General features: G+C 42.6%; 1 protein-coding gene and 1 pseudogene across 1 annotated transcript; one reads left to right on the top strand and one right to left on the bottom strand.

Moving 5' to 3' along the window:
- LOC141499640 (vomeronasal type-2 receptor 26-like) overlaps nucleotides 1–20953 on the top strand; it is an 841716-nt pseudogene that overhangs the window by 94961 nt on the left and 725802 nt on the right.
- On the bottom strand, nucleotides 5421–9830 carry LOC141497136 (uncharacterized). Its single transcript, XM_074199776.1, has 5 exons — nucleotides 9642–9830; nucleotides 8922–8994; nucleotides 8176–8302; nucleotides 7661–7756; nucleotides 5421–6869 (listed from the first exon to the last, which is right to left on the bottom strand). Exons 1-5 carry the CDS (start codon nucleotides 9686–9688, stop codon nucleotides 5653–5655), a joined length of 1560 nt encoding a protein of 519 aa, XP_074055877.1. The 5' UTR covers nucleotides 9689–9830; the 3' UTR covers nucleotides 5421–5652.

The following is a 20953-nucleotide window of genomic DNA, read 5'->3' as shown; positions in this document are numbered from 1 at the left end:
TGCAATTAAAATTACATGTTATAAGGGGCCATGCAAAGACAGATTTAAATTTAACTGGACATTAAAATAAGTTATTTTTAAAGAATGAGTAGGTCAAACAAGAGACCATAAAAAGAACCAATAATTTCATCCAAGACAATGACAATAATGAGAAAATATACCAAAACTTGTGGAATACAGCAAAAGCAGTCATTTGGGGAAAATTTATATCTCTAGATGCTTACATGAATAAAATAGAGATAGAGGTAACCAATGAATTGGGCATGTGACTAAAATATCTAGTGTAAGAACAAATTAAAAATCCCCAATTAAATACCAAATTGGAAATTCTGAAAATCAAAGGAGAGATTAATAAAATTGAAAGAAAACTCTTGAAAAAAATAAAAATGAAAGTTGGTTTTGTGAAAAAAAACCCACAAAATAGATAAACTTTTGCTTTGTCTGATTAGAAAAAAAGAAAAAACTAAATTATCAGTTTCAAAAATAAAAAGGATGAATTCACCACCAATGAGGAGGAAATTAAAGTAACATTCTTTTTTTTTGGTTTTTGCAAAGCAATGGGGTTAAGTGATTTGCCCAAGGTCACACAGCTAAGCAATTGAATTCCAGTCCTCTTGACTCCAGGGCCAGTGCTCTATCCACTGCACCACCCAGCTATCCCTAAAGTAATCATTTGAAGATCTTTTGTTCAACTGTATGCCAATAAATCTAACAATCTTAATGATACAGATGAATAGCTACAAAAATATAAATTGTCTAAATTAACAGAAGAGGAAATAAAATCTTTAAATAACCCCATTTCAGAAAAGGAAATTGAACAAATCATCAGTCAATTCCCTAAGAAAAAAAATCTCCAGGGCCAAATGAATTTACAAGTGAATTTTTCGAACACTTAAAGAAAAATCAATTTCAATCCTTTATAAACTTTTGGAAAAAAATATCAAAGAAAGAGTTCTATCAAATTCCTTCTATGACACTATGGGTAGCTAGATGGCACAATGGATAGAGTACAGGTGCTGAAGACAGGAGGAATGCTCAAATCCAGTATCCTCCAGAGCCATTTGGGTCCAGTGACCAGATATAAATCAGGACCACTGGAGAGGGCCCTGGATGTGAGACAATCAGAGTAGAGTGACTTGCCCAAGGTCACAAGCTAGTATGAGTCAAGGGTCTGAGGTCAGATTCAAACTTCTATCCTCCTGACTCCAAGGCCAATGCTCTAACTATTGTACCACCTAGCTGCTCTAAGAAACAAATCAGAGAATGAAAAATTATACACCAAATTCTCTAATAAATATATAAAAAATTTAAATAAATTATTAGCAAAGAGATTACAGCAAGTTATCATTAGAATAATACACTATGAGCAGGGAGGACTTAAACAGGTTTATGCAGGGATGGCACAATAATAGGAAAACAATCAGCATATTTGACTATATCAATAACAAAACTAACAGAAATCATAAGATTCACTCAATAATTGCTAAAAAAAGATTTTGATAAAACACAGCACCCATTCTTATTAAAAACATTAGAGAACATAGGAATAAATGGAGTTTATCTTAAAATGATTAGCAGCATCTTTCTAAAACCATCAGCATTTTATGTAATAGGGATAAGCTGCTCTCATTCCTAAGAAACAAGACTACCTATTATCACCACTATTAATGAATATTGTATTGGGGGCAGCTAGGTGATGCAGTGGATAGAGCATCAGCCCTGGACTCAGGAGGATATGAGTTCAAATCCAGTTGTGTGACCCTGGACAAGTCACTTAATCACACAGCCTTGCAAAAAAATCATATATATATATATATATGTATATATACATATATATATATATATATATACATATATATATATATGTATATATACATATATAGTATTAGAAATGTTAACAGTAGGAAGAAGAGAAGAAAAAGAAATGGAAAGAATTAGGATTGACAATGAAGAGTCAAAACTCTCTTTGCAGATGATATACATATATAATCTATATTAGATTACTAGAGGGCAAGGGGAGAGGGGAGGGGAGAGAGGTAGAAAAATGTGGAACTCAAAATCTTACCAAAAAATGAATGTTGAAAATTGTCTTTTGCATGTTATTGGAAAAAATAAATAAATCTATTGTTGGTATGAGTTGATGCTGAGTGAAGTGAACAGAACCAGGAGAATACTGTACACATTAATAGCAACCTTGTGTGATAATTAACTATGATGGACTTAGCTCCTCTCGGCAGTTCAGTAATCAAAGACAATTCTAAAAGACTTGTGATAGAAAAATGCCATTCACATACAGAGAAAAAACTATGGAGTCTGAATGAAGACCAAAGTTTTTACAACTTGTTTTAGTTTTTTTCCTCTTATTTTCTTTCTCTTATTTTCCCCCTTTAGTTAGATGACTAATAAAGAAATATGTTCAATATGATTGTATAATCTATATCAGATTATTCCATCATGGGGGGAGGCAGAAAAATGTGGAACTCAAAAAGTTACAAAAAGATGAATGTTGAAAACTATCTTTGTATGCAACCGGAAAAAACAAAATAAAATAACATTCACAAAAATAAAGATTTAGAACTCCAACTCTAGTCCATTTTTATATATAGGGAAACTGAGACTCCAAGAGCCCAGGTGATGCAATGAGCCAATAGCTTAGCCAGCTTTGGCCTGGATTGTCCCAGCACCTTCCATTTTGCCTAGGTAGATAGGCCTCCTCCTATGTTCGTGTTCAGTATGTGTTTCTTTTTTTCTGCTGGGAAAAGCCTGTGCCTGGGGTGGGCAGGGAAGGGATGCCAGCTAGACGACTTTGGACTTACCCACCTGACCTGAGCACCTCTGATGAAGTAAACGCCTCTGGTTGAAGCAGCAAGATATTTGGGCTTAGGGGAGAAGGGGAAGAGTGTAAGAGGGGCTTTCCACCTCACGTCAGGTTTCATTCTGAGGTAGAGGAAGCCAGGCTTTGTCAGAGGGCATATTTCTTGTCAGTCTGCAGAGTTGTGATTTTCTCAGGCTCTTGGGGAAAGAAAGCGGAGGAAGGGCTGGGATACATATGACCCTGGAAGGACCCTTTAGTCAGAGCAAAAATCCTGGTACCTGGTAACTTTGCTGGTTAATCTCAGGGAATATGTGTATAATTTTCACAGAATTTTCTTTGGGTCCAATCAAGGAGCATTATTCTTTTGTCTTCCACTCTTATGGTTGTTCTCTTTTTAAAGCATGCAACATCTTCTTGCTCTTTGAAATTTCACCTTGGTCCTTGAATGGAGTCAAGAACCTTGTCCCTTTGTCATTATTAGGACAATTTCCCTTCAGAATACGAGGCTAGATTAGTTGTTCATGGGTCCTGAATATCATTTTCCTCTGTCTTTGAATTTTTGCTTTCCTAGGATTTTTTTAAAAGCCTGTAAAAATATGCTTGCATTAGGATCAAATCTCAGGGTCCTAGATATATCTTTTCATGATAGGTGGCAAAGAGAAGAGTTTATAACTTAAGGTAAACCTCAAACAGAAAAACTGGGGAGAAAATTAGACAATTCTTGTACTGAAGAAGACTGGAGAGGGAAGCTCAGGAAATCCCATTGAGAGCAAGAACAATGCTTAAATGAGATAGTTTGAATTTTAAAAAGAAGATGACTTTGGCAGGTGAGTGGAGAAAGAACTAGTGGGGAAAGAGCCAGGAGCAGGCTCTGGTACCAGTGTGAAGTGACCAGGGCCTACACTGAGGGGAAGGCTGGTCACTGGAGAAAGGGAAATGTGCAGACAATAGATCAGGAGGAAAAAGAAATGGCTCAAATTGGCAGTTGATCTCAGGAGGGGGCATTCAAGGGGAATGATAAGGGGGCATGACCTGGTGGATGGGGGTATCCTCTATGGGAAGGACCAAGTTCAAAATAGGGTTTGATGGAAATAATGAATTATCTTGGGGTATGGTGAGTTGGAAAGGATGATGAGACATCCAGTTTAACCATTTTTATTTCTTGTAGAAAATCAAGACTAGAAACTATGGCATGGGATGAGACCCCCCCACCCCCCCAAGTGAAAGAGTTTGTAGGGAAGAGACAAAGGCCAGGTCTGAGCTTTGGACCAGCCACCCAGACAGAGGTCATCCTGCCAAGGAGACATAAGGAAGGAGGGAGGGAACCAGAAGGGGGGCAGGTAATGAAGCTGTGCCTGGAAAGAGGAAATGAGCTCTGAGAAGAGTCCATTGGATAAGGATGTTTGGGGAGGAGGAGAGAAAGTCTCCCAGGAGATGCCGCCTTTAAGGCCCCTCCCCCAAGTTGAATTGAATCAGCATTCATTAAGTGTCTACTGAGTACTGGCTCAAGGCCAGGCTCTGAGATGCTGCCTTCCAGGAGTTGCTGGGATCTAAGCAGGAGACCACCTGCAAGCAGCAATGTACAGAGGAGAGTCAGCACAGAAAAGCAAAGGTATGCCATGGGGAGGGAGTGATGGAAAGGGAGGCTCTGGGACTAGGGAGGACCAGGGAAAGCTCCTCACTGATGGAGGAAGAAGAGCCCAGCCCTCAAGGAAGCAGCCAAGGACCATCCCGGGCTGCCTCCCACCTGCTCACCCCCTTGAAACAATTCCTCTTCTGCTTTTCTGGTCTCTTTTGGGCTTGACCCAGACCTGGCTCAGAAGCCTCAATCCAGGATGGTCTGGTGATTGAATGATGGCTTGGCCACTCATGCTCAGGGGGCACGGGAGAAACGAATGTCTGTACTCTGTGACCCGAGAGACCATGAGGAGGACAATGCTGCATACCTAAGGAAGCCTGAGAGCGGGAAACATGCAGGGTCAACATCTATGTCACCTTGACTTCACCAGGTCTGGGGCCAAATCTCTCCCTTTCTGTCCCTAAACATCCCTGCTGGTCCTTTCCCTTCCACCACCCTAGTGCTGACCCTGCTGCTCTCTCACCTGAACTTTATGAAAAGCCTCCTCCTACTTGGGTCTCCTGCTTCAGGTCTCTGCCTTCTCAGGGCAATCCTACACAAGTCATCCCCAATGCCCCCCACTGCAGCAGTTCCATATTCTAGGACCAAATATTAATTCCTCTGTTTAGCCTTTAATAATCCCCACAAATCTTAACCATTTAGGGGTAATGGTGTGAAGACCACCCTTGTGTGCCCTTAGGCAAGTCATTTAATTCATCTGGTGCTGGTTTACTCACCTGCAAATTAAGGGGGCTGGATTCAGCGGCCTCCTTTCCATCTATCTAAGTCTATGGCTGCATAGTAATAGGGGGACAAGCCCACCAGAGTCCCTTCCTCCTGGGCATACAAAAATGAAATGAAACAAGATAACCTCAGCAAAGAAAAAGAACAAAATATCAAAACTTTACCACCACAGTGCCACACTCAAATACAAGGAGCTGTATTAACTTGGATAACCATTAACATCTTCTATGTTTTAGTATGGATTTATTCTTTAAAATACTTTCCAATTACATTTTAATTTGGATCGGCCCACCTGAGCTTTGCTTCAATTATCAACGAGGTTTCTCTCCATCATGTCAAATTGAGTCACCCCTCTGATCTGGGGCGATGCCTCTGCACATTAATGACCTTCCTAAGATTTCTCTATGGCCTGGACTCTCTTGTGGATTTTGAGACCTGAATTTTGGGAGTAGGCCTTCCCACATATATTGCACTCCTAGGGCTTCTCTCTGGTGTGAGTTCTCTGATGGCGATTCTTTGTTGAGCTCTGGGAAAAAGCTTTCCCACATTCACTGCATTTAAAAGGTTTCTCTCCAGTGTGAATGAGGATGTGCTGATTAAGAGCTAACTTCTGGCGAAAGAACTTTCCACATTCGGGGCATTCATAGGGTTTCTCTCCTGTATGAATAGTACTGTGTTGGCTCAGGTCAGACTTGTGGGAGAAAGCTTTCCCACACACAGGGCAAAGATGAGGTTTTATTCCCGTATGAATACTGCGGTGCTGAGAAAGGTTGGAGCTGGATCGGAAGGTCTTCCCACAATCACTGCATTTGTAGGGTTTCTCCCCAGTGTGAACTCTCCGATGTCGGGTCAGCGTCTCGCTCCAGGCAAAGGCTTTCCCACAAACATTACATTTAAAGGGTTTCTCTCCGGTATGCATTCTATGATGTCGTATAAGGCCTGTCTTCTGGCAGAAGACCTTTCCACATTCATTACATTTGAAAGGTTTCTCTCCAGTATGAATTCCAAAGTGCTTTATAAGATGTACCTTAAGATGGAAGTCTTTTCCACATTCACTGCAGTTATAAGATTTGTTTTTGTTTTGACTCTGAACTCTAGTCTGTTGAGTAAGATCTGCCTTCAGAGAGGATGTCTTCCCACATTTGTTTAATTCAGAACACTCTTTTTCTGGTACAGTTCTCTGAGTCAGAGTAAGTTCACTATTTGGGAGGAATGAATTCCCACTTTCACTAAGTTGCTTTATTTCTTGCTTTTTAATGTGGTCCAAATCAAAACTGAAGGCTTTCTGACACTGGTTAACCTTAGAATATTTCTGTGAATTGATCTGATCACACTGTCTCTGGTCAGACGCCACCATGAGGCTCCTTCTCTGGTTATTACTTCGATGGAGATTCATTTCTAAAGACACTCCCTGTTGTGGAAAAAGCCCTGACGCTGGGTTCGAGGTTTGGCTCTGTTTACTATATTTTGAGCTTTTCACTTCATCTGCCCTTTCTGTTTGGATTTCTTTTCCTTGTCTAGACTGTTTCTCTGCATTGCTCTGTTCTTTTTTCAGCCTGCTATAATACTCCCTGGCTTTCTCCATCTTGGAGATGCAGGGGTCATTCCATGAGGACATTTGCTGAGATGAGTCTTCCACAGAAATACTCCTCTTTGGAGCTGACTCCTTAGTCTGAGGTCTGCTGTCATCATCTGAAAGAAACAAAAAAGTGTAAATACCCCTTTTTCCATGGATGAATAAGTTTTTCTACATACTTCACTTTCCTCAATATTCTTTTATAAGTAATGTATATATTTCCTTCAGTTAAACTGAAATCAATTCTTATGATTTCCAAAATTTCTTTGAAGTTACTAAGGTTGAAAAAAAAGGAAAAAAATGGGGCAGTGAAGTGGCACAGTGGATAGAGCACCTGCCCTGGAGTCATCAGGAGGACCTGAGTTCAAATTCAGCCTCAGACACTTATTAATTAATTGCCTAGCTGTGTGACCTTGGGCAAGTCACTTAATCCCACTGCCTTAAATAAATAAAAAAATTTTTAAAGTTACTAAGGTTGTTCTTTCATATATCCCAATATTATAATAGGTGAATATGCCAAAAGCCAATGCAAATAATACACAGTAAAAGGAAATATGGGCAATTGCTGACTCCTATACTCCAATATGGGCAAAAGAAACTCAAGGTATTCTTTCAGGAAAATTCTTCATCTGAATAGCACACCTGAGAGTCACGAGAGTGTGATCAATGAGTCTAAGAAGAGGAAATTATGTGTAGCTTCCATACTGAAGATTTCCAAAAAGATAAAAACAATTCAAAGTTCCACTCACAATGGAGCAGCAAACTTAACTGTTAGATCTATGGCTGGAAGAAGACTTCATGATCAAAAAAGCCATCAAGAGAATTACAAATAGGCCCCCTTTCAGGAATTTCACCAATTATGATCAATGAGCAAGGAGATGTCACGTACCCATAGCCTGATACTCACTTGGCCAACAGGTTCTTAGCACACTATCCACTGCGATCCCCCAGGCTTCTGCTGGTGCTAGCAGAGAGGTCATGAACTCGTTGGCATATGCAAGGCCTAGAGATGGGAATGGCAAAGCCAAAGACAAGGACAGTCAACTCATAGCCCCAGCCTCAGAGACCCTTAGGAGCAATTGAGGAAAGCTGGGAGCGTAAGAAAACAGCTGAAGGGTGATCTACAGGAATGCGACAAAGAAAGACCATGAGCTCAGGGTATAATACTCAAAATATTTTAAGTATTTGCCTTGGACCTCTGGAAGCCTCCTTGGCCTGAGGGAACAGAAAGCTGGAGGCTGATCAGTTCCCAGGCTTATAAAGGCTCCAGGGGTCCACAAGCATCCCATCTCTTGGTCTCATGGTGATGCTTGGTCTTCTTTACAAGCCAAAGCAACATTGCTAAACACTAGGCATGGCCCAAGAGAAGGAAACAAACACCTTTCAGGAACAGACCGCAAGACCCCATGGGAGCCTCCTCACCCAGGCTGACCAGGTTCCTGTAGTTCTCCAGCATCACCTCCCAATACAGCTCCTTCTGGGAAGGGTCCAGGGAGCCCCACTCCTCCCAGGTGAAGTCCACAACCACATCCTTGAACATCACCAATGCCTGAAAGAATAGATTAATTTTTGCTTAGCTGGGGCCATACCCCAGATGGATCTGTGAGAAGGACAGATTCTTCCTATATTCAGGTTTCAGAATTCAAAGCAAAAACTTGAGGAAGATCTAGCACATGCCTCAGGTTGGACTAGATTCTGAGTCACATAATAAAAGAATAGTCATAGTTGAGAACTTAAGCATTTGTGGGTCTGCCCTGTGGAAAGAAAGGAGGTCAAAAACAGCCCCTGCCCTCAAGGAGCTCACATGGGGAGACAATGTGCCCCCAAATAGAACTGACTGGGGATCCCAGACCCAAACTGCTGTGAGGGGGCCCTAGGGGGACTTCTGTAAAAGGTTGGGCTTGGGCTAAATATAGACAGAATGTGCCAGAGCCTCTGAGAAGGGCAAAGTGGGGAGGGGGGAGAAGAGCATTCCAGGCAGAGAGAAGAGGTGGGGGAGGGGATCATGTGTGAAGAAGACAGTCTGTCTGGACCACAGGAGGCAGGAGGAGCTCGGCTAAGAGGAGGGAAAGGGAGGAAGGGCTCAGCAGATACAGAGCACAAAATGCCAGAGGAAGGATTTTACATCTGATCTTGGGCCACAGTCAGGGGAGGACCAAGCTGCTTACCTGGGGGAGACTGGGGGGGAGCCTCCTGGGGCCCATTCTTGGCTCCTTCCTGTGCAAGGCCCTGGTCTGCATGCTGCTAGAAAGGAAAAGGGAGCCATGAGGGGGCTGACCCTACTCTCCCCTTCCCCTCCTCCCCACTACCAGACTTCCCCAGCCCTGACACCAGGGGGAGCTTGTCCAGGACTCATGTCAATGCAACGAAGTGGCGACTGTATGCCACCCAGCATTCTAAGCACCAGAGATGTCAGAGACTGAAAAGCCCAGACTGTGTAGATGTTCACACTCAGACGGCTGTGGAAGGATGGGGGCGACAATGCTGGGGAGGGCTGGAGAGGAAAGGTCTGGGTCCCCTTTGGGGGTGGGAGATACGAAACCCCCAAAAGGGAGGTTGGCATGAAACGAATAGAAGCAGGAGGGAGAGTGGGAGCCCTAGGTTATTCAAGTCCAAGCAAGAGATTTAGGGAAGGGGAGATAGGAGGGGAAGGAATGCAAGGATGGGGGGTGAGAAGGAAATGGGGAAGGGGGAAGAAGAGAAGAAGAAAGGAAGGGGAGGGGAGGGAATGGAAGACTACGGGGAGAAAAAAAAGGGGAGAAGAAGAGGAGAAGGGAGGGGGTGAGGGGAAGAGGAGGGAATGGAAAACTACGAGGAGAAAGGAGTGGGGGAGAAGAAGGGGGAAGAGAAGCAGAAAGGAAGAGGGGGCGGGTCGGGCGGCCCCACACTCAGCCGGCTCCTCTGGGCCTCGAGGAGTCCCGCAGCGTCCCGTCATTTCCCGGCCTGGCCCGGCCCGGCCCGGCCCGGCCCGTCCTGTCCCAGCCCGGCCCGGCCTGTCCCAGCTTGTCCTGGCCCGGCCCGGCCTGTCCTGGCCCAGCCCGGCCCGGGTCCGAGCGCCTCTCGTGCGCGAATGCTCCGGGCCGCCCCAGGGAATGCTGGGTAGTCAGAGTCGGCCCCACGTGACGGTCCCTCGAGGCCTCGGGCCAGCCCCGCCCCCGCCCCGCCCTCCGGGACTCGCCGGGCTCAGCCCCGCCCCCAGGGGGGAGGGGCGCCTCTGCGCCTCCCTCAGGCTCGCCAAGGGAGACCAGAGCCTGCGTCAGGGAACCTTCTGGAAGCCTTGGGGGGGCCTCCCCTCGGGGGAGCCTCCGCCTCTCCCCACCCCGCCGAAGGGCCGCCCCTGCGGAGGCGGGGCTTGTCGGAGGCTCCGCCCCATCCCAGGCCCGCGCCCGGGCCTCGTGGCGGGCGAGGACGAGGCTGAGGCCGGCGGCCCGAGTGGACCCGTGATGTGGCGGGAAACTGAGGGACTGCCGCCGGGGGCGCGGAGGGACAGTTTTAAGGCACAAAAATAACATTTTGAGCCACGGAAGTCGGAAGAGAAGCCACAAAGTGCGGAAAGCCTTTCCCAGGAAGCCGCCTGCTAGAGGTTTCACAGCTGATGCGGAGCTGGAGCAGGACACCCTGACCGAGAGGGAGAGCCATCGCCCTGCCCACAAAGGGCCAGAGGCCCGGGAGCAGCTTCCAGAACAAAGGGGCCCAGCTCTCACCAGCCGCCCAACGGCCGGGACTCACTCCTGGCAGAACCCGGCCAGCGCCACCCAGGGCCGGGCACCCCATGAGCGGCCGAGAGCCCGAGGATGTGTACACAAATGCTGAGATAAATATATATATAAAAGGATATATATGTAAATGGAAATATATGTCGATAAAAGAGGATACATATATAGGAGAGGAGATATATATATATGTATATACATATATATAGATATATATACACATATTGAAGTTCAATATCAATATTTGTGTAATCACTGTATAGAAGGGGTCCTTGACATCCTTCTGGGGCCTTTGGATCTGAAAATAATCTGACAGGACCCAAATACTTGACTCTGGGGGGTCACAGACCATAAATTTGGCTAAGATTTAGAAAGCACCCTTGTTAGGCCAATTATCTTGCTGTATCTGTAAAATTCCTGCTTCCTCCCAGGACTGCTTCCCCCTTCCCCAGATGCCGTTGGAACCATAAGACAGTAAATTTCACTCCCTCAAACTAGTGGAAAGACTATGAATACATGACTCCCTCTGTCTCAGGAAACAAGTTCACACATAACACAAAGACCTTGACCCTTTTCCTACTGTCTGGCCCCCTATCCATATTGAGCCATATGTTTACATATGTTTGTATTACTATGACAAGACAATATATCTAACTGCTGTTTTTGCTTCTGTATCTTGCTTGGTCTCAGTACATCCCCAAAAAACACTCTAAAAACCCTATCCCTTGAAGCACAAAGGTGCTGTCTGATTTGGGTACGCTTCATCCCCAGGCAGTTCCCCGGGAAATAAAGATCTCCAAACTTATCAAATTCTGGTCTCCCTCTTGCTCTTTGGGTTCAACAATATAAATGGCAATATATTTATAAAAGAAGAGAGATATAAATGGTGATATATTGATAGAAGATATATATATATATATATATAAATGGTGATTTATTTATAAAAGAAGATATACATAAAAGAGGATATATAAAGTTTATATATAAAAGAGGATATATATATATAAATGGCAATATTTAAAAGAAGATAGATATATAAAAGGCAATATATATAAGGATATATATAAATGGCAATATATATAAAATGATAGATATATAGATATAAAAGGCAATATATATATAAAAGAGTATATATATATATAAATGGTGATATATTTATAAAAGAGGATATATATATAAGAGGAGACATATATAAATGGCGATATATATATATATATATATATATATATATATATATATATATATGAAAGAGAAGATATATATATCACTTCTTTTCATAAGGACAAAGAATTCTGGAAATGGGTTCCTCTGAATTACAGAATGGATAGCAAGTCATGGAATATGAATTTTGCACAATACAACTGTGCCATAAGAAATAATAAAGGGGAGCAGAGCCAAGATGGTGCACTGGAGATAAAACTCTCTTTACAACTTTAAGATGATCCCTAAAATCAAATTTTGGAGCAGCCAGGCCAACCAAAGGTCAGAATGAATCCTTTCTTTCTGGGACAACTAGGGAGGCTGGTGGGAGAAGTTTGTGACAAAAGCCTCCATGTGTGGTTGCAGCAGCTTCAGAAGCTTTCAGTCAGAAATAGAAGGGAGATGAGCCACTGGTCAGAGATTCAGACCTTTGCTGTTGGGCTTCAGCTGGCACTGATAGACAACTACTGCCCCATATGCAGCTCTGCATCACAGTTCCATGGCAAAGAGGAGTACCAGGGGTTGACCCCCCAGGGAGCATGGACCTTGATTGCAGTTCCAGCATCATACCATCCTATGGGCCTTGGATCTGAGGCCATCAGGATTAAGAGACTTGCCCAAGTCACCCAGCTAGTAAGTGGCAAGTGTCTGAGACTGGATTTAAACTCCCATCCTCCTGACTCCAAGGTCAGGGTAATTTTGTGTAATTTTGTGGCACAGGGTAACTTTATGTAATTTTGTTTCCTGTAAACCTCTCTTAGGTTAGTCATGGGATGTCCCTCTTATCCATAGATATGACAGGAGAACCGGAGTTTAAATCCAACCTCTGACAATTACTAACTGTGTGACCTTGGGCAAGTCACTTAACGCTGATGGTCTCACATCCAGTTGTCCAATCCCTATCTGTCCACTGGTCCCAATGACTCTGGAAGAGAAAGTAAGGCTAGTCACTTTGCCCACCCCACTCTCACTCAAATCCAATTCATGTGCTTGTCATGGCATCACCTCCCTGATGTTCTGGTCTTCTTCAAAAATGGACAAATCTATAAGCACCAAAACTTGCACACCACTAAAACTATCTCTGAAAACAATAGCATAAAAAAGCCTGAAACTTGAGACAGTATCTCCTCACTCCCTGGTGAGTAAATTCCAGCTTTAAAATAAAGTTTAAAGTCAAGAAATGGAATGGAAAATGGGCCAATAACAACAACAAAAATTGACCATAAAAACTACTCTGGTGTCAGGGATGATCAAGACCTAAACTCAAAAGAAGATAGCAATATGAAAATAGCCACAAAATCTCAGAAAAAAATGCTAATGGAACCCAAATTCAATAAGAATAGCTGGAAAAGGGGGCAACTAGGTGGTGCAGTGGATAGAGCACCTGCCCTGGAGTCAGGAGGACCTGAGTTCAAATATGACCTCAGACACTTAATAATTACCTAGCTGTGTGGCCTTGGGCAAGTCACTTAACCCCACTGCCTAGCCAATATATATGCAAAGAATAGCTGGAAAAGATGAAGAGATAATGAAAATGATGAAGAAAATTGTGATTTAGAGTATCTTTCATTTAATGAAAGCTAACTTTGATATCTTTATATGAAAACTGTCAGTGTTCATCCTTGGCTCTTATTTTTTATAAGATTGACATAATTTTCTGTAAGCTCCCAAGACTGACAGTATCAAAGGCCTTATATATAGACCTCTGCTCTGCTCCTGATATTTCTCCTGGAGTTGTTTGGCAACAAACATCATATCTACCATTCTTCAGCCCTTTCTGAAACCACACTTTCTCAGGTAGTTGACCATCTTCCTGGGGCACAAGCCCATTAAGAAAGATTCTGGCAAGAATCTTGCAATGACTAATAAATTGTCACAGGACAATTTATTCTCTTTTCCTTTATAGAGATGGACAATGGAGGCATCTTTGAACTCCTGAAGGATAATCTCCTTTTGCCATATAACCCAGAAAACTTCAGTCAATTTCTGGATGAGCAGTGGGAGGCCCCCCACCTTGTAGATCTCAGCTGGAATAGAATCAGCACCAGGTGCTTTGCCACATGAAAGGAGCCTAATGACATTTAAAACCTCTTCTTCAGATGGATCTTCAGCTAGGAATGGATTGAGTTCAACCTGAGGTGAATGGTCAGTGACTTCAACAATGAATGATAATGGTCTGTAGAGAACACTTGGAAGTGTTCAACCTTGATAAGGACATGATCCTAAAGCAAGAGGGAGCTGTGGAGGTTCTAGGGTTAGTGGAGTTACCTGGTCAGATATGACCCATAGGAATATGTTTGGCAGTTGTATAAGAGATGGATGAGAGAGTGAAGAGGCTGGACACAAGGAGTCCAATGAAGGGATTAGTTTAGTTGTTGAAACTAAAGGAACTAAGGAACCTCAGAAACCTCATAATTCTGATGCTTCATGTTCTCTGTGAAGACTCTGACTAGTAAGGTGATGAAACCCAAGATCACACAGGCAGCAGAGGGGGATTTGAACCCAGATCCCCTGAGTCCCAAACCAGACAGTCCTCTTTCCACTAGGTCACCATCAGACTAGCCTGTCAATGGTTCTTTTTTCTTTTTCCCCCTTTTTGCAAGGCAATGGGGTTAAATGATTTGCCCAAGATCACATAGCTAGGCCATTATTAAATATCTGAGGCTGGATTTGCACTCAGATCCTCCAAACTCCAGGGGTGGTGCTCTATCCACTGCACCACCCAGCTATCCCCAGCTTATCAATGCTAAGTGGAATTTATGCCAAGACCCATGGAGTCCAACAAGCCAAGTGTGAAAGAAAAACATATCTCTTAGAGTAAAATCTCCATCCCCTGCTTGGACCTTTAGGATGCCCTGGGAGGCAGGTCCCATTGGAGAAATAGATAGATGCATAGGGGTGTGGGATGAAACTCATTGATTTGCAACAGATTAGTCATATGGAATAAATAAAAGTAACAATGGCTGAAGAGGTGAATTTTCTCCTACTGGAAGTCTTTCTGGGTCCCTCCAACTCTTAAGACATTCCCTCGATTGGGTCTTCCCAGTGTCTCCTGGCCTCAGCTTCTTGGACAGGGTTCTGGTGTGTGCACTCCCCTTTACACTATGAACTCCTTAAACAGGGAAGGTCTTTAGCATTTCTTTGTATTTCTTACTGCATCCAGGGCCCTCTCCAGTCATCCTCAGCTTGACTTGACTTTGAAAAGAAAAGTTCTCTTAACTGGGTTTTTTTTTCAGGGAGAAGCATAATAATCATTGATACCCCCCCCCAAGGAGGATAATTATGACAGAAACACAACTTAAACCTGAATTCTAAGGTCTATTCACATCCATAAATTCCTAAAGTTTCTCCCCTGTACAAACTGTGAGGGGAAATAATAGATGACCTGTTGTTAAAGGCCTTCCCAAATTTATAACATCCATAAGATTTTTCTCCATTGTGAATTCACACATCATTTCAGGTCAATTATTCAAGTCATAATTGAAGTTCTTGCCACAATCCTTATATTCATAAGGTTCCCCCCCCATGAATTTGATAAAATTTGTGTAAATAGGAATTCTGTTGAAAGGCCTTTCCAGATTCATTATCATTTTATGAATATAGAGATTAAACCATCAGTAAGAGGTAAAGAAGAAATGGTCCTCACGTGTATCAATAGCCCAATCACTTTAGAACTGAGGAAAACAAAGACCTAAATAAGATACTTTTTGTTTTAAGTTTTGGTTATCTAAATGCATTTCCCTAAAAAGTATCTTTTATTTACATAACCTATCTTCAAACAGTCTAGTGAATGGTGTATATGTATATTTGTGTTTAACATATTTTTATATTAGTTGTTTTGTGATAAATTAGAACAAAGGGAAAAGAAGGAAATCTGGAAGGAGTTTTTCGATCAGGGAAGATATTAATTTTTCATATTTTCACCTTTATTACAAAAAAGTTGAAAAATTCTTCCCACAATTTCCTTATTTTTGCTATTTTTACAATTTACTCAAAGCATTTTTTACTTTCATGGTCTGACTCTTATTGACCCCATGGAACATGAAAACAAACATGTCATCAAGTTCAGTCATTGCACTGATTCAAAATTGCAGCATGAGAACAGCCTTTCCTAGGAGCTCTCTCAAAAATATTCCAAAAACCTTAAAATGATGGCTTTAACTAAATTTTTGAAAGACAGAACCCACAGAAAGATCCAGTGAGGCAATTCTCCAGCCCAAGGTAATCTGGAAAATAGTGGGAAGGCTCTGTTCCATGGGAGGGGGTTGGCAGCACAACAAGGATTATCACAGCAGAGTGAAGAGGCTCCAGCCTTCCAAGAACAGCCTGCTGGGCCCCAGAGTGCCTGGGTCCCAGAAGCTTTGGCTCCCTGCAGCAGAAGCAGTTTCCTGATCTGACAACCTGGGGAACACCAAGCACAATGGTAGGATTAAGAATAGTTTAATATTTTGTTCCCACAAAATAAGATGCCAAACACTTGCTTAGAGAGATGTTTAATAGCAAAAATCATATGCAGAAACAAGGAACAGATATTTTCTTAGATGCACAACACAAACAGAATAACGATACTAATATAAAACCTAAAATGATTAATATAATTATCAATATACTGTAAAAAGAAAGAAAACATCACCAATTCAGGGGAAGCACCAACTTGATTATCAGTGGCCAGGGAATCCCAAAGTGTCAGCTGTTGAGTCCCAAATGGGAAAGCCCCAGGCAAAACGTCTTTTCCATGGGTAAGATTTCAAAGAGGGGAGCTTAGCTGGAGATGTTTGTAGGGTCTTAGACAAAGAAGGCATTCTGCCAGGGAACCAGGATATGGTTCAATTAATTGACATGAATTATTAAGGATGTATTCACAGGAATTTAGCATGAAGTATCACTATCTGGAGCAAAACATCCTTGTTTTGAAATAGTTAAGCTCTAAGCATATAGCCAGATCCAAGAATGGCTAGTTCCTGGAGTTCGAGAGCTAACACAGATGGTGAGGTTCATGTAAAGGACAAATCAGTTCATACAGTTCATGGGTCTTCATGATATTATTCCTTAGAAGGATATTAATTTATCCTTCAACAACTTGGAAGATCAGCAGGGAAACCCCTGCCAGGGTGAGTGGGAGCCAGTGTAGCCCTCAGCACAGCCATGGCCCTCAGTGCAGCTCAGATCCCAGGAAACAGAAGCAGGCATACAAAGTCACCCAGCAGCTGGTCCTGGAGTGCTCAGCCTACAGAAGGTAAGAGGGTGGGATAGAACTCTTGTGTTTTGTCCAGATTCAGACCCTGGTTGCAGTCTGGGGTCCCCCATTGCCATTCACAGACCAGAGCACAGGCAGGAGAGCAGTCAGAGCCTCTCATAAGACCTTGAATGAACTGAGGTCCCTGGGGGGAGTGTCCCAATAATACTCAAAAGCTCAGAAAGCACCCCAAACCAGGCACAAGTTGCAGAAATTAGTAAACAGAAAAAAGGAACCTGACCATAGACAATTACTTTGGTCCCATGAAGGATTAAAACACACACTCAGAAGATGAGAAAGTTCTAGCTTCTTCATCTAAATCCTCTGAGAAATATAGAAGGTGAGCTCAGGCTATGACAGAGCTCAAAAAGAAATTGAAAATCAAGAGACGTAGAGGGAAAATTGGGAAGAGAAATGAAGGAGATCCAGGAAAAATATGAAAACTAAGTCGACAGCTTAGTCAAGGAGATCCAAAAAATGCTGAAGAAAATAACATACTAAAAACTTGTTTAGGTCAAATGGAAAAAAACAGTTCAAAGAGTTAATGAGAATTCCTTAAAAAGAAGAATTGGCCCAATAGAAAAGGAGATAAGAAAGCTCTCTGAAGAAAACTAATCCTTCAAATGTAGAATGGAGCTAAAGGAAGCCAATGACTTTGTGAGGAATCAAGACACAATAACACTATCAAAAGAATGAAAAGCTAGGAGAAAATGTGAAATATCTCATTTAAAAAAACAACAAATCTGGAGAAGAGATCCAATAGAGACAATTTAAAAATTATTGGGCTACCTGAAAGTCATGATCAGGAAAATAGCCTTGAATTCATTTTTAAAGAATTTCTATGGGAAAATTTTCCAATATCCTAGAAAGAGAGGCAAAATAGAATTTGAGAGAATCCATTGAATTACTAAAAGAGATCCAAAAAAATAACCCCCCAGGAATATTATATCCAAGTTCCAGAAATCCCAAGTCAAAGAGAAAATACTATAAGCAGCCAGAACAAAATAATTCAAATATTGTGGAGCTGCAGTTAGGATCACACAGGACTTAGCAGCACCTACATTAAGGGTTCCTAGGGCTTGGAAAATGATATTCTGGAAGGCAAAAGAGCTTGGAATACAACCAAGAATCAACTGTCCAGCAAAACTGAACATCCTGTTCCAGGGGAAAAGATGGACTTTCAATGAAATGGGAATTTCAAATGTTCCTGTTGAAATAGTTAGAGCTGAACAGAAAGTTTGGTCTTCAAGTCCAGCACTCAGGTAAAGCATAGAGTGGGTAGACAAGAAGGGTAAATCATGAGGGATTTAATGGTGATGAACTGTGTGTATTCCTGCGTGGTAAGATAATCCATATAATACTGATATGAACCTTCTCATTTATTAGAGAAGTTAGAAGGATATTTTATAGTCTAGACACAGGAGGGAGCCAAATTTGAAGGTATAATATATTGTAAAAATGGAGTCAATGGATGAAAAGGTAATGTACTGGGAGAAAAGAAAAGAGAGTTAGAATGAGATATTTCACGTAAAAGAGTCAAGAAATAGCTTTTTCAGTGGTATGGAAGGGGAGAAGGTGAGGGGGGAATGAAGGTGCCGGGTTTTTATTTACAACGCCGGCTTCTTAATGCTAGTCCGTCCTCTTACTCACCAGTCCAACGCGTGGTGAGTCTTCGGGGTACCTCCGGCCCCCACTCTTTGATGGGGGAAGAACCAGACAGAGCGCCTGAGGTGGGTCATGAGTCTTTATTCTTCTGTGATCACATTCCCGCTCCCTCCCCACCTCTCAGCAGACACTTTTATCCCCCCTGTCCTCCCTCCCATGAACTCTTAAACAATGAGGGGCCGAGTTCTGTAACATTCCTTTATAAGGGGATTATTTTATCCCTTCTGTCCTCCCTCCCATGAACTCTTAAACAATGAGGGGCCGAGTTCTGTAACATTCCTTTATAAGGGGATTATGTTTCCCCCGCTAAGGGACCACCAAGCCTCTTCCCCCCGCCCCCAACATCAGGAGCCTTCATTGTCATTGGAAATGGCTCAGAGAGGAAACATCATACACACTCAATAGGGCACAGACATCTAGAATAAAAGGAGAGAAGGGAGACAGAGGGAGGGGAGGGGGGATGTGGGTGATACAGGAGAGGGTAGATCATAGGAGAAGATAATAATATAATACATTTTATTTTTTATTTTTTCAAGGTGGTGGGATTGAGTGGCCTCTCCAGGACCATGGGATTGGGTGATTGCTGGGTGTCTCAAAGAGGTGTAGGCTTGGGGCCTCTTGACCCCAGGGCCAGGGCTCTGTCTGCTGCACAGCTTGGCTGCCCCATAGCAGGGGGAGGTGAGGGGGGATTGAAGGAGCCTTCATTCTCACTGGAAATGGCTCAGAAAGGAAACAACATATATACTTAATAGGGCATGGAAATCTAGAAGAAAAAGGAGAGAAAAGGAATGGGAGACAGAGGGAAGGAAGCAAGGTGGGGGTGTAGGTGTGATAGAGGAGAAGGTAGATCATGGGAGAAGATAGGCAGATATAATACATTTTCTTTTTTACTTTATGACAAGTGGTGGGATTGGGTGACCTGTCTGGGACCACAGGGCTGGGTAGGTGCTGGGTCTCTGGGTAGGATGTTTTGGGGTCTCCTGGCCTCAGGGCTGGTGCTCTGTCTGCTGTACCACTCAGCTGCCCCACAGCACACTTTTGAAGAGGGTCAGAGTGAAGGAAGAGAGAAAATATAATAAATGGTAGTGTGGAGAAATGAACAGAGGAAATTACAATCAGCAACAGCAACTGGGAAAAATATGGAAGTAATTTCTCTGATGGACTTATGTTAAAGAATGTGTTCCACCTGAGACAGAGTTGATGGTATAAGAACACAGACTGAAGCACATATTTTTTCTCTTTCTTTCACTTTATTGTGAGGCTTTTTTTTATGGGGGGGAGGGGGATTACAACAAGACTTTTAGTTATGTGTAAAAAAAATTAAAATTAAAATTAATAAAAAAAGCTTCAAGCCAAGACCACAATTAGAGGAGTGTTGGTTCATGATTTCCTTTTTTGCAGATGATTGTGCACTCAATACAGCATTTGAAGCTGAGCAGTAAAATATAAATTGATTCTCTGCCACATGTGCTAATTTTGGCCTAACAACACCAAGAAAACACTGCCAGCACACCATCTTTAAGTGGAACCATTAGTTATAGCAAATGAAGAAATTTTGAATGCTGTGGACAAATTCATGTACCTTGGCAGTAAACTTTCCAGGGATGTACACATTGATAATGTGATTGACACATGCATTGCCTGAGCTAGTTCAGTGTTTGAAAAGCTCTGAGAGAACATGTGGGAGAGAAGAGGTATTAGATTGACTAACATTGTGAAGGTCTTCTGAGCTACTGTGCTGACCTCATTGCCATATGCTTGTGAAATCTGGATAGGCTACCAGGGCCATGTCAAGAAACTGAATCACTTCCACTTAAATTGTCTTAGGAAGATTCTGAAGGTCACCTAGCAGGAGAACATACCAGAAGACACTGAGGTCCTTTCTCAAACTAAATTGCCAGGCATTCAAACTCTACCAAAGAGAAGTGCAACTCCAAGGTGCTGACCACGTTATTTGAATGCCAAAAAATACTTGCCAAAAAAGACAATTTTACGGAGAATTAACACAGAACAAGTGTTCACATGGTGGTCAGAAAAAGTTATGTACAACTTCTAAAGTGTCTTTAAGAACACTGACTTGACTGCATGACATGAGAGACACTGATGCAGGACCACACAAAATGGTGTGCCCTCACCAAAGAAGGTGTTGTGCTGAATGAGCAGAACAAAGCAGAACTGGAGTAGCCCAAAGGAAACATGAGATGTGCAAGTTTAGAGTGTTCACCAGGTGTTCACCAGGACTATTTTATGCCTGCAGGAAAGCATTATGAGGCCATATTGATCTGATCAGCCACAGTCAGATTCTAATATAATAATATCTTTTGGTCCTCTTGAAGAATAAAGAGCAACAGTCAACCATCTCCTCCACTGACTTCCAAAGTCTGTC

Source organism: Macrotis lagotis, chromosome X (genome assembly GCF_037893015.1).
Source record: "Macrotis lagotis isolate mMagLag1 chromosome X, bilby.v1.9.chrom.fasta, whole genome shotgun sequence".
NCBI lineage: Eukaryota > Metazoa > Chordata > Mammalia > Peramelemorphia > Peramelidae > Macrotis > Macrotis lagotis.
Note: the sequence above shows the minus strand (reverse complement) of the source record. Positions and strands in the feature narration are given on the sequence as shown.

Coding starts and splice junctions, on each gene's coding strand:
- LOC141497136 (XM_074199776.1), bottom strand. CDS start 9,688: ATGACGGGACGCTGCGGGACTCCTCGAGGCCCAGAGGAGCCGGCTGA. Junction 7,757..8,175: donor CAGGAACCTGGTCAGCCTGG/GTGAGGAGGCTC, acceptor TCCCATCTCTAG/GCCTTGCATATGCCAACGAG. Junction 6,870..7,660: donor GCTAAGAACCTGTTGGCCAA/GTGAGTATCAGG, acceptor TGTTTCTTTCAG/ATGATGACAGCAGACCTCAG.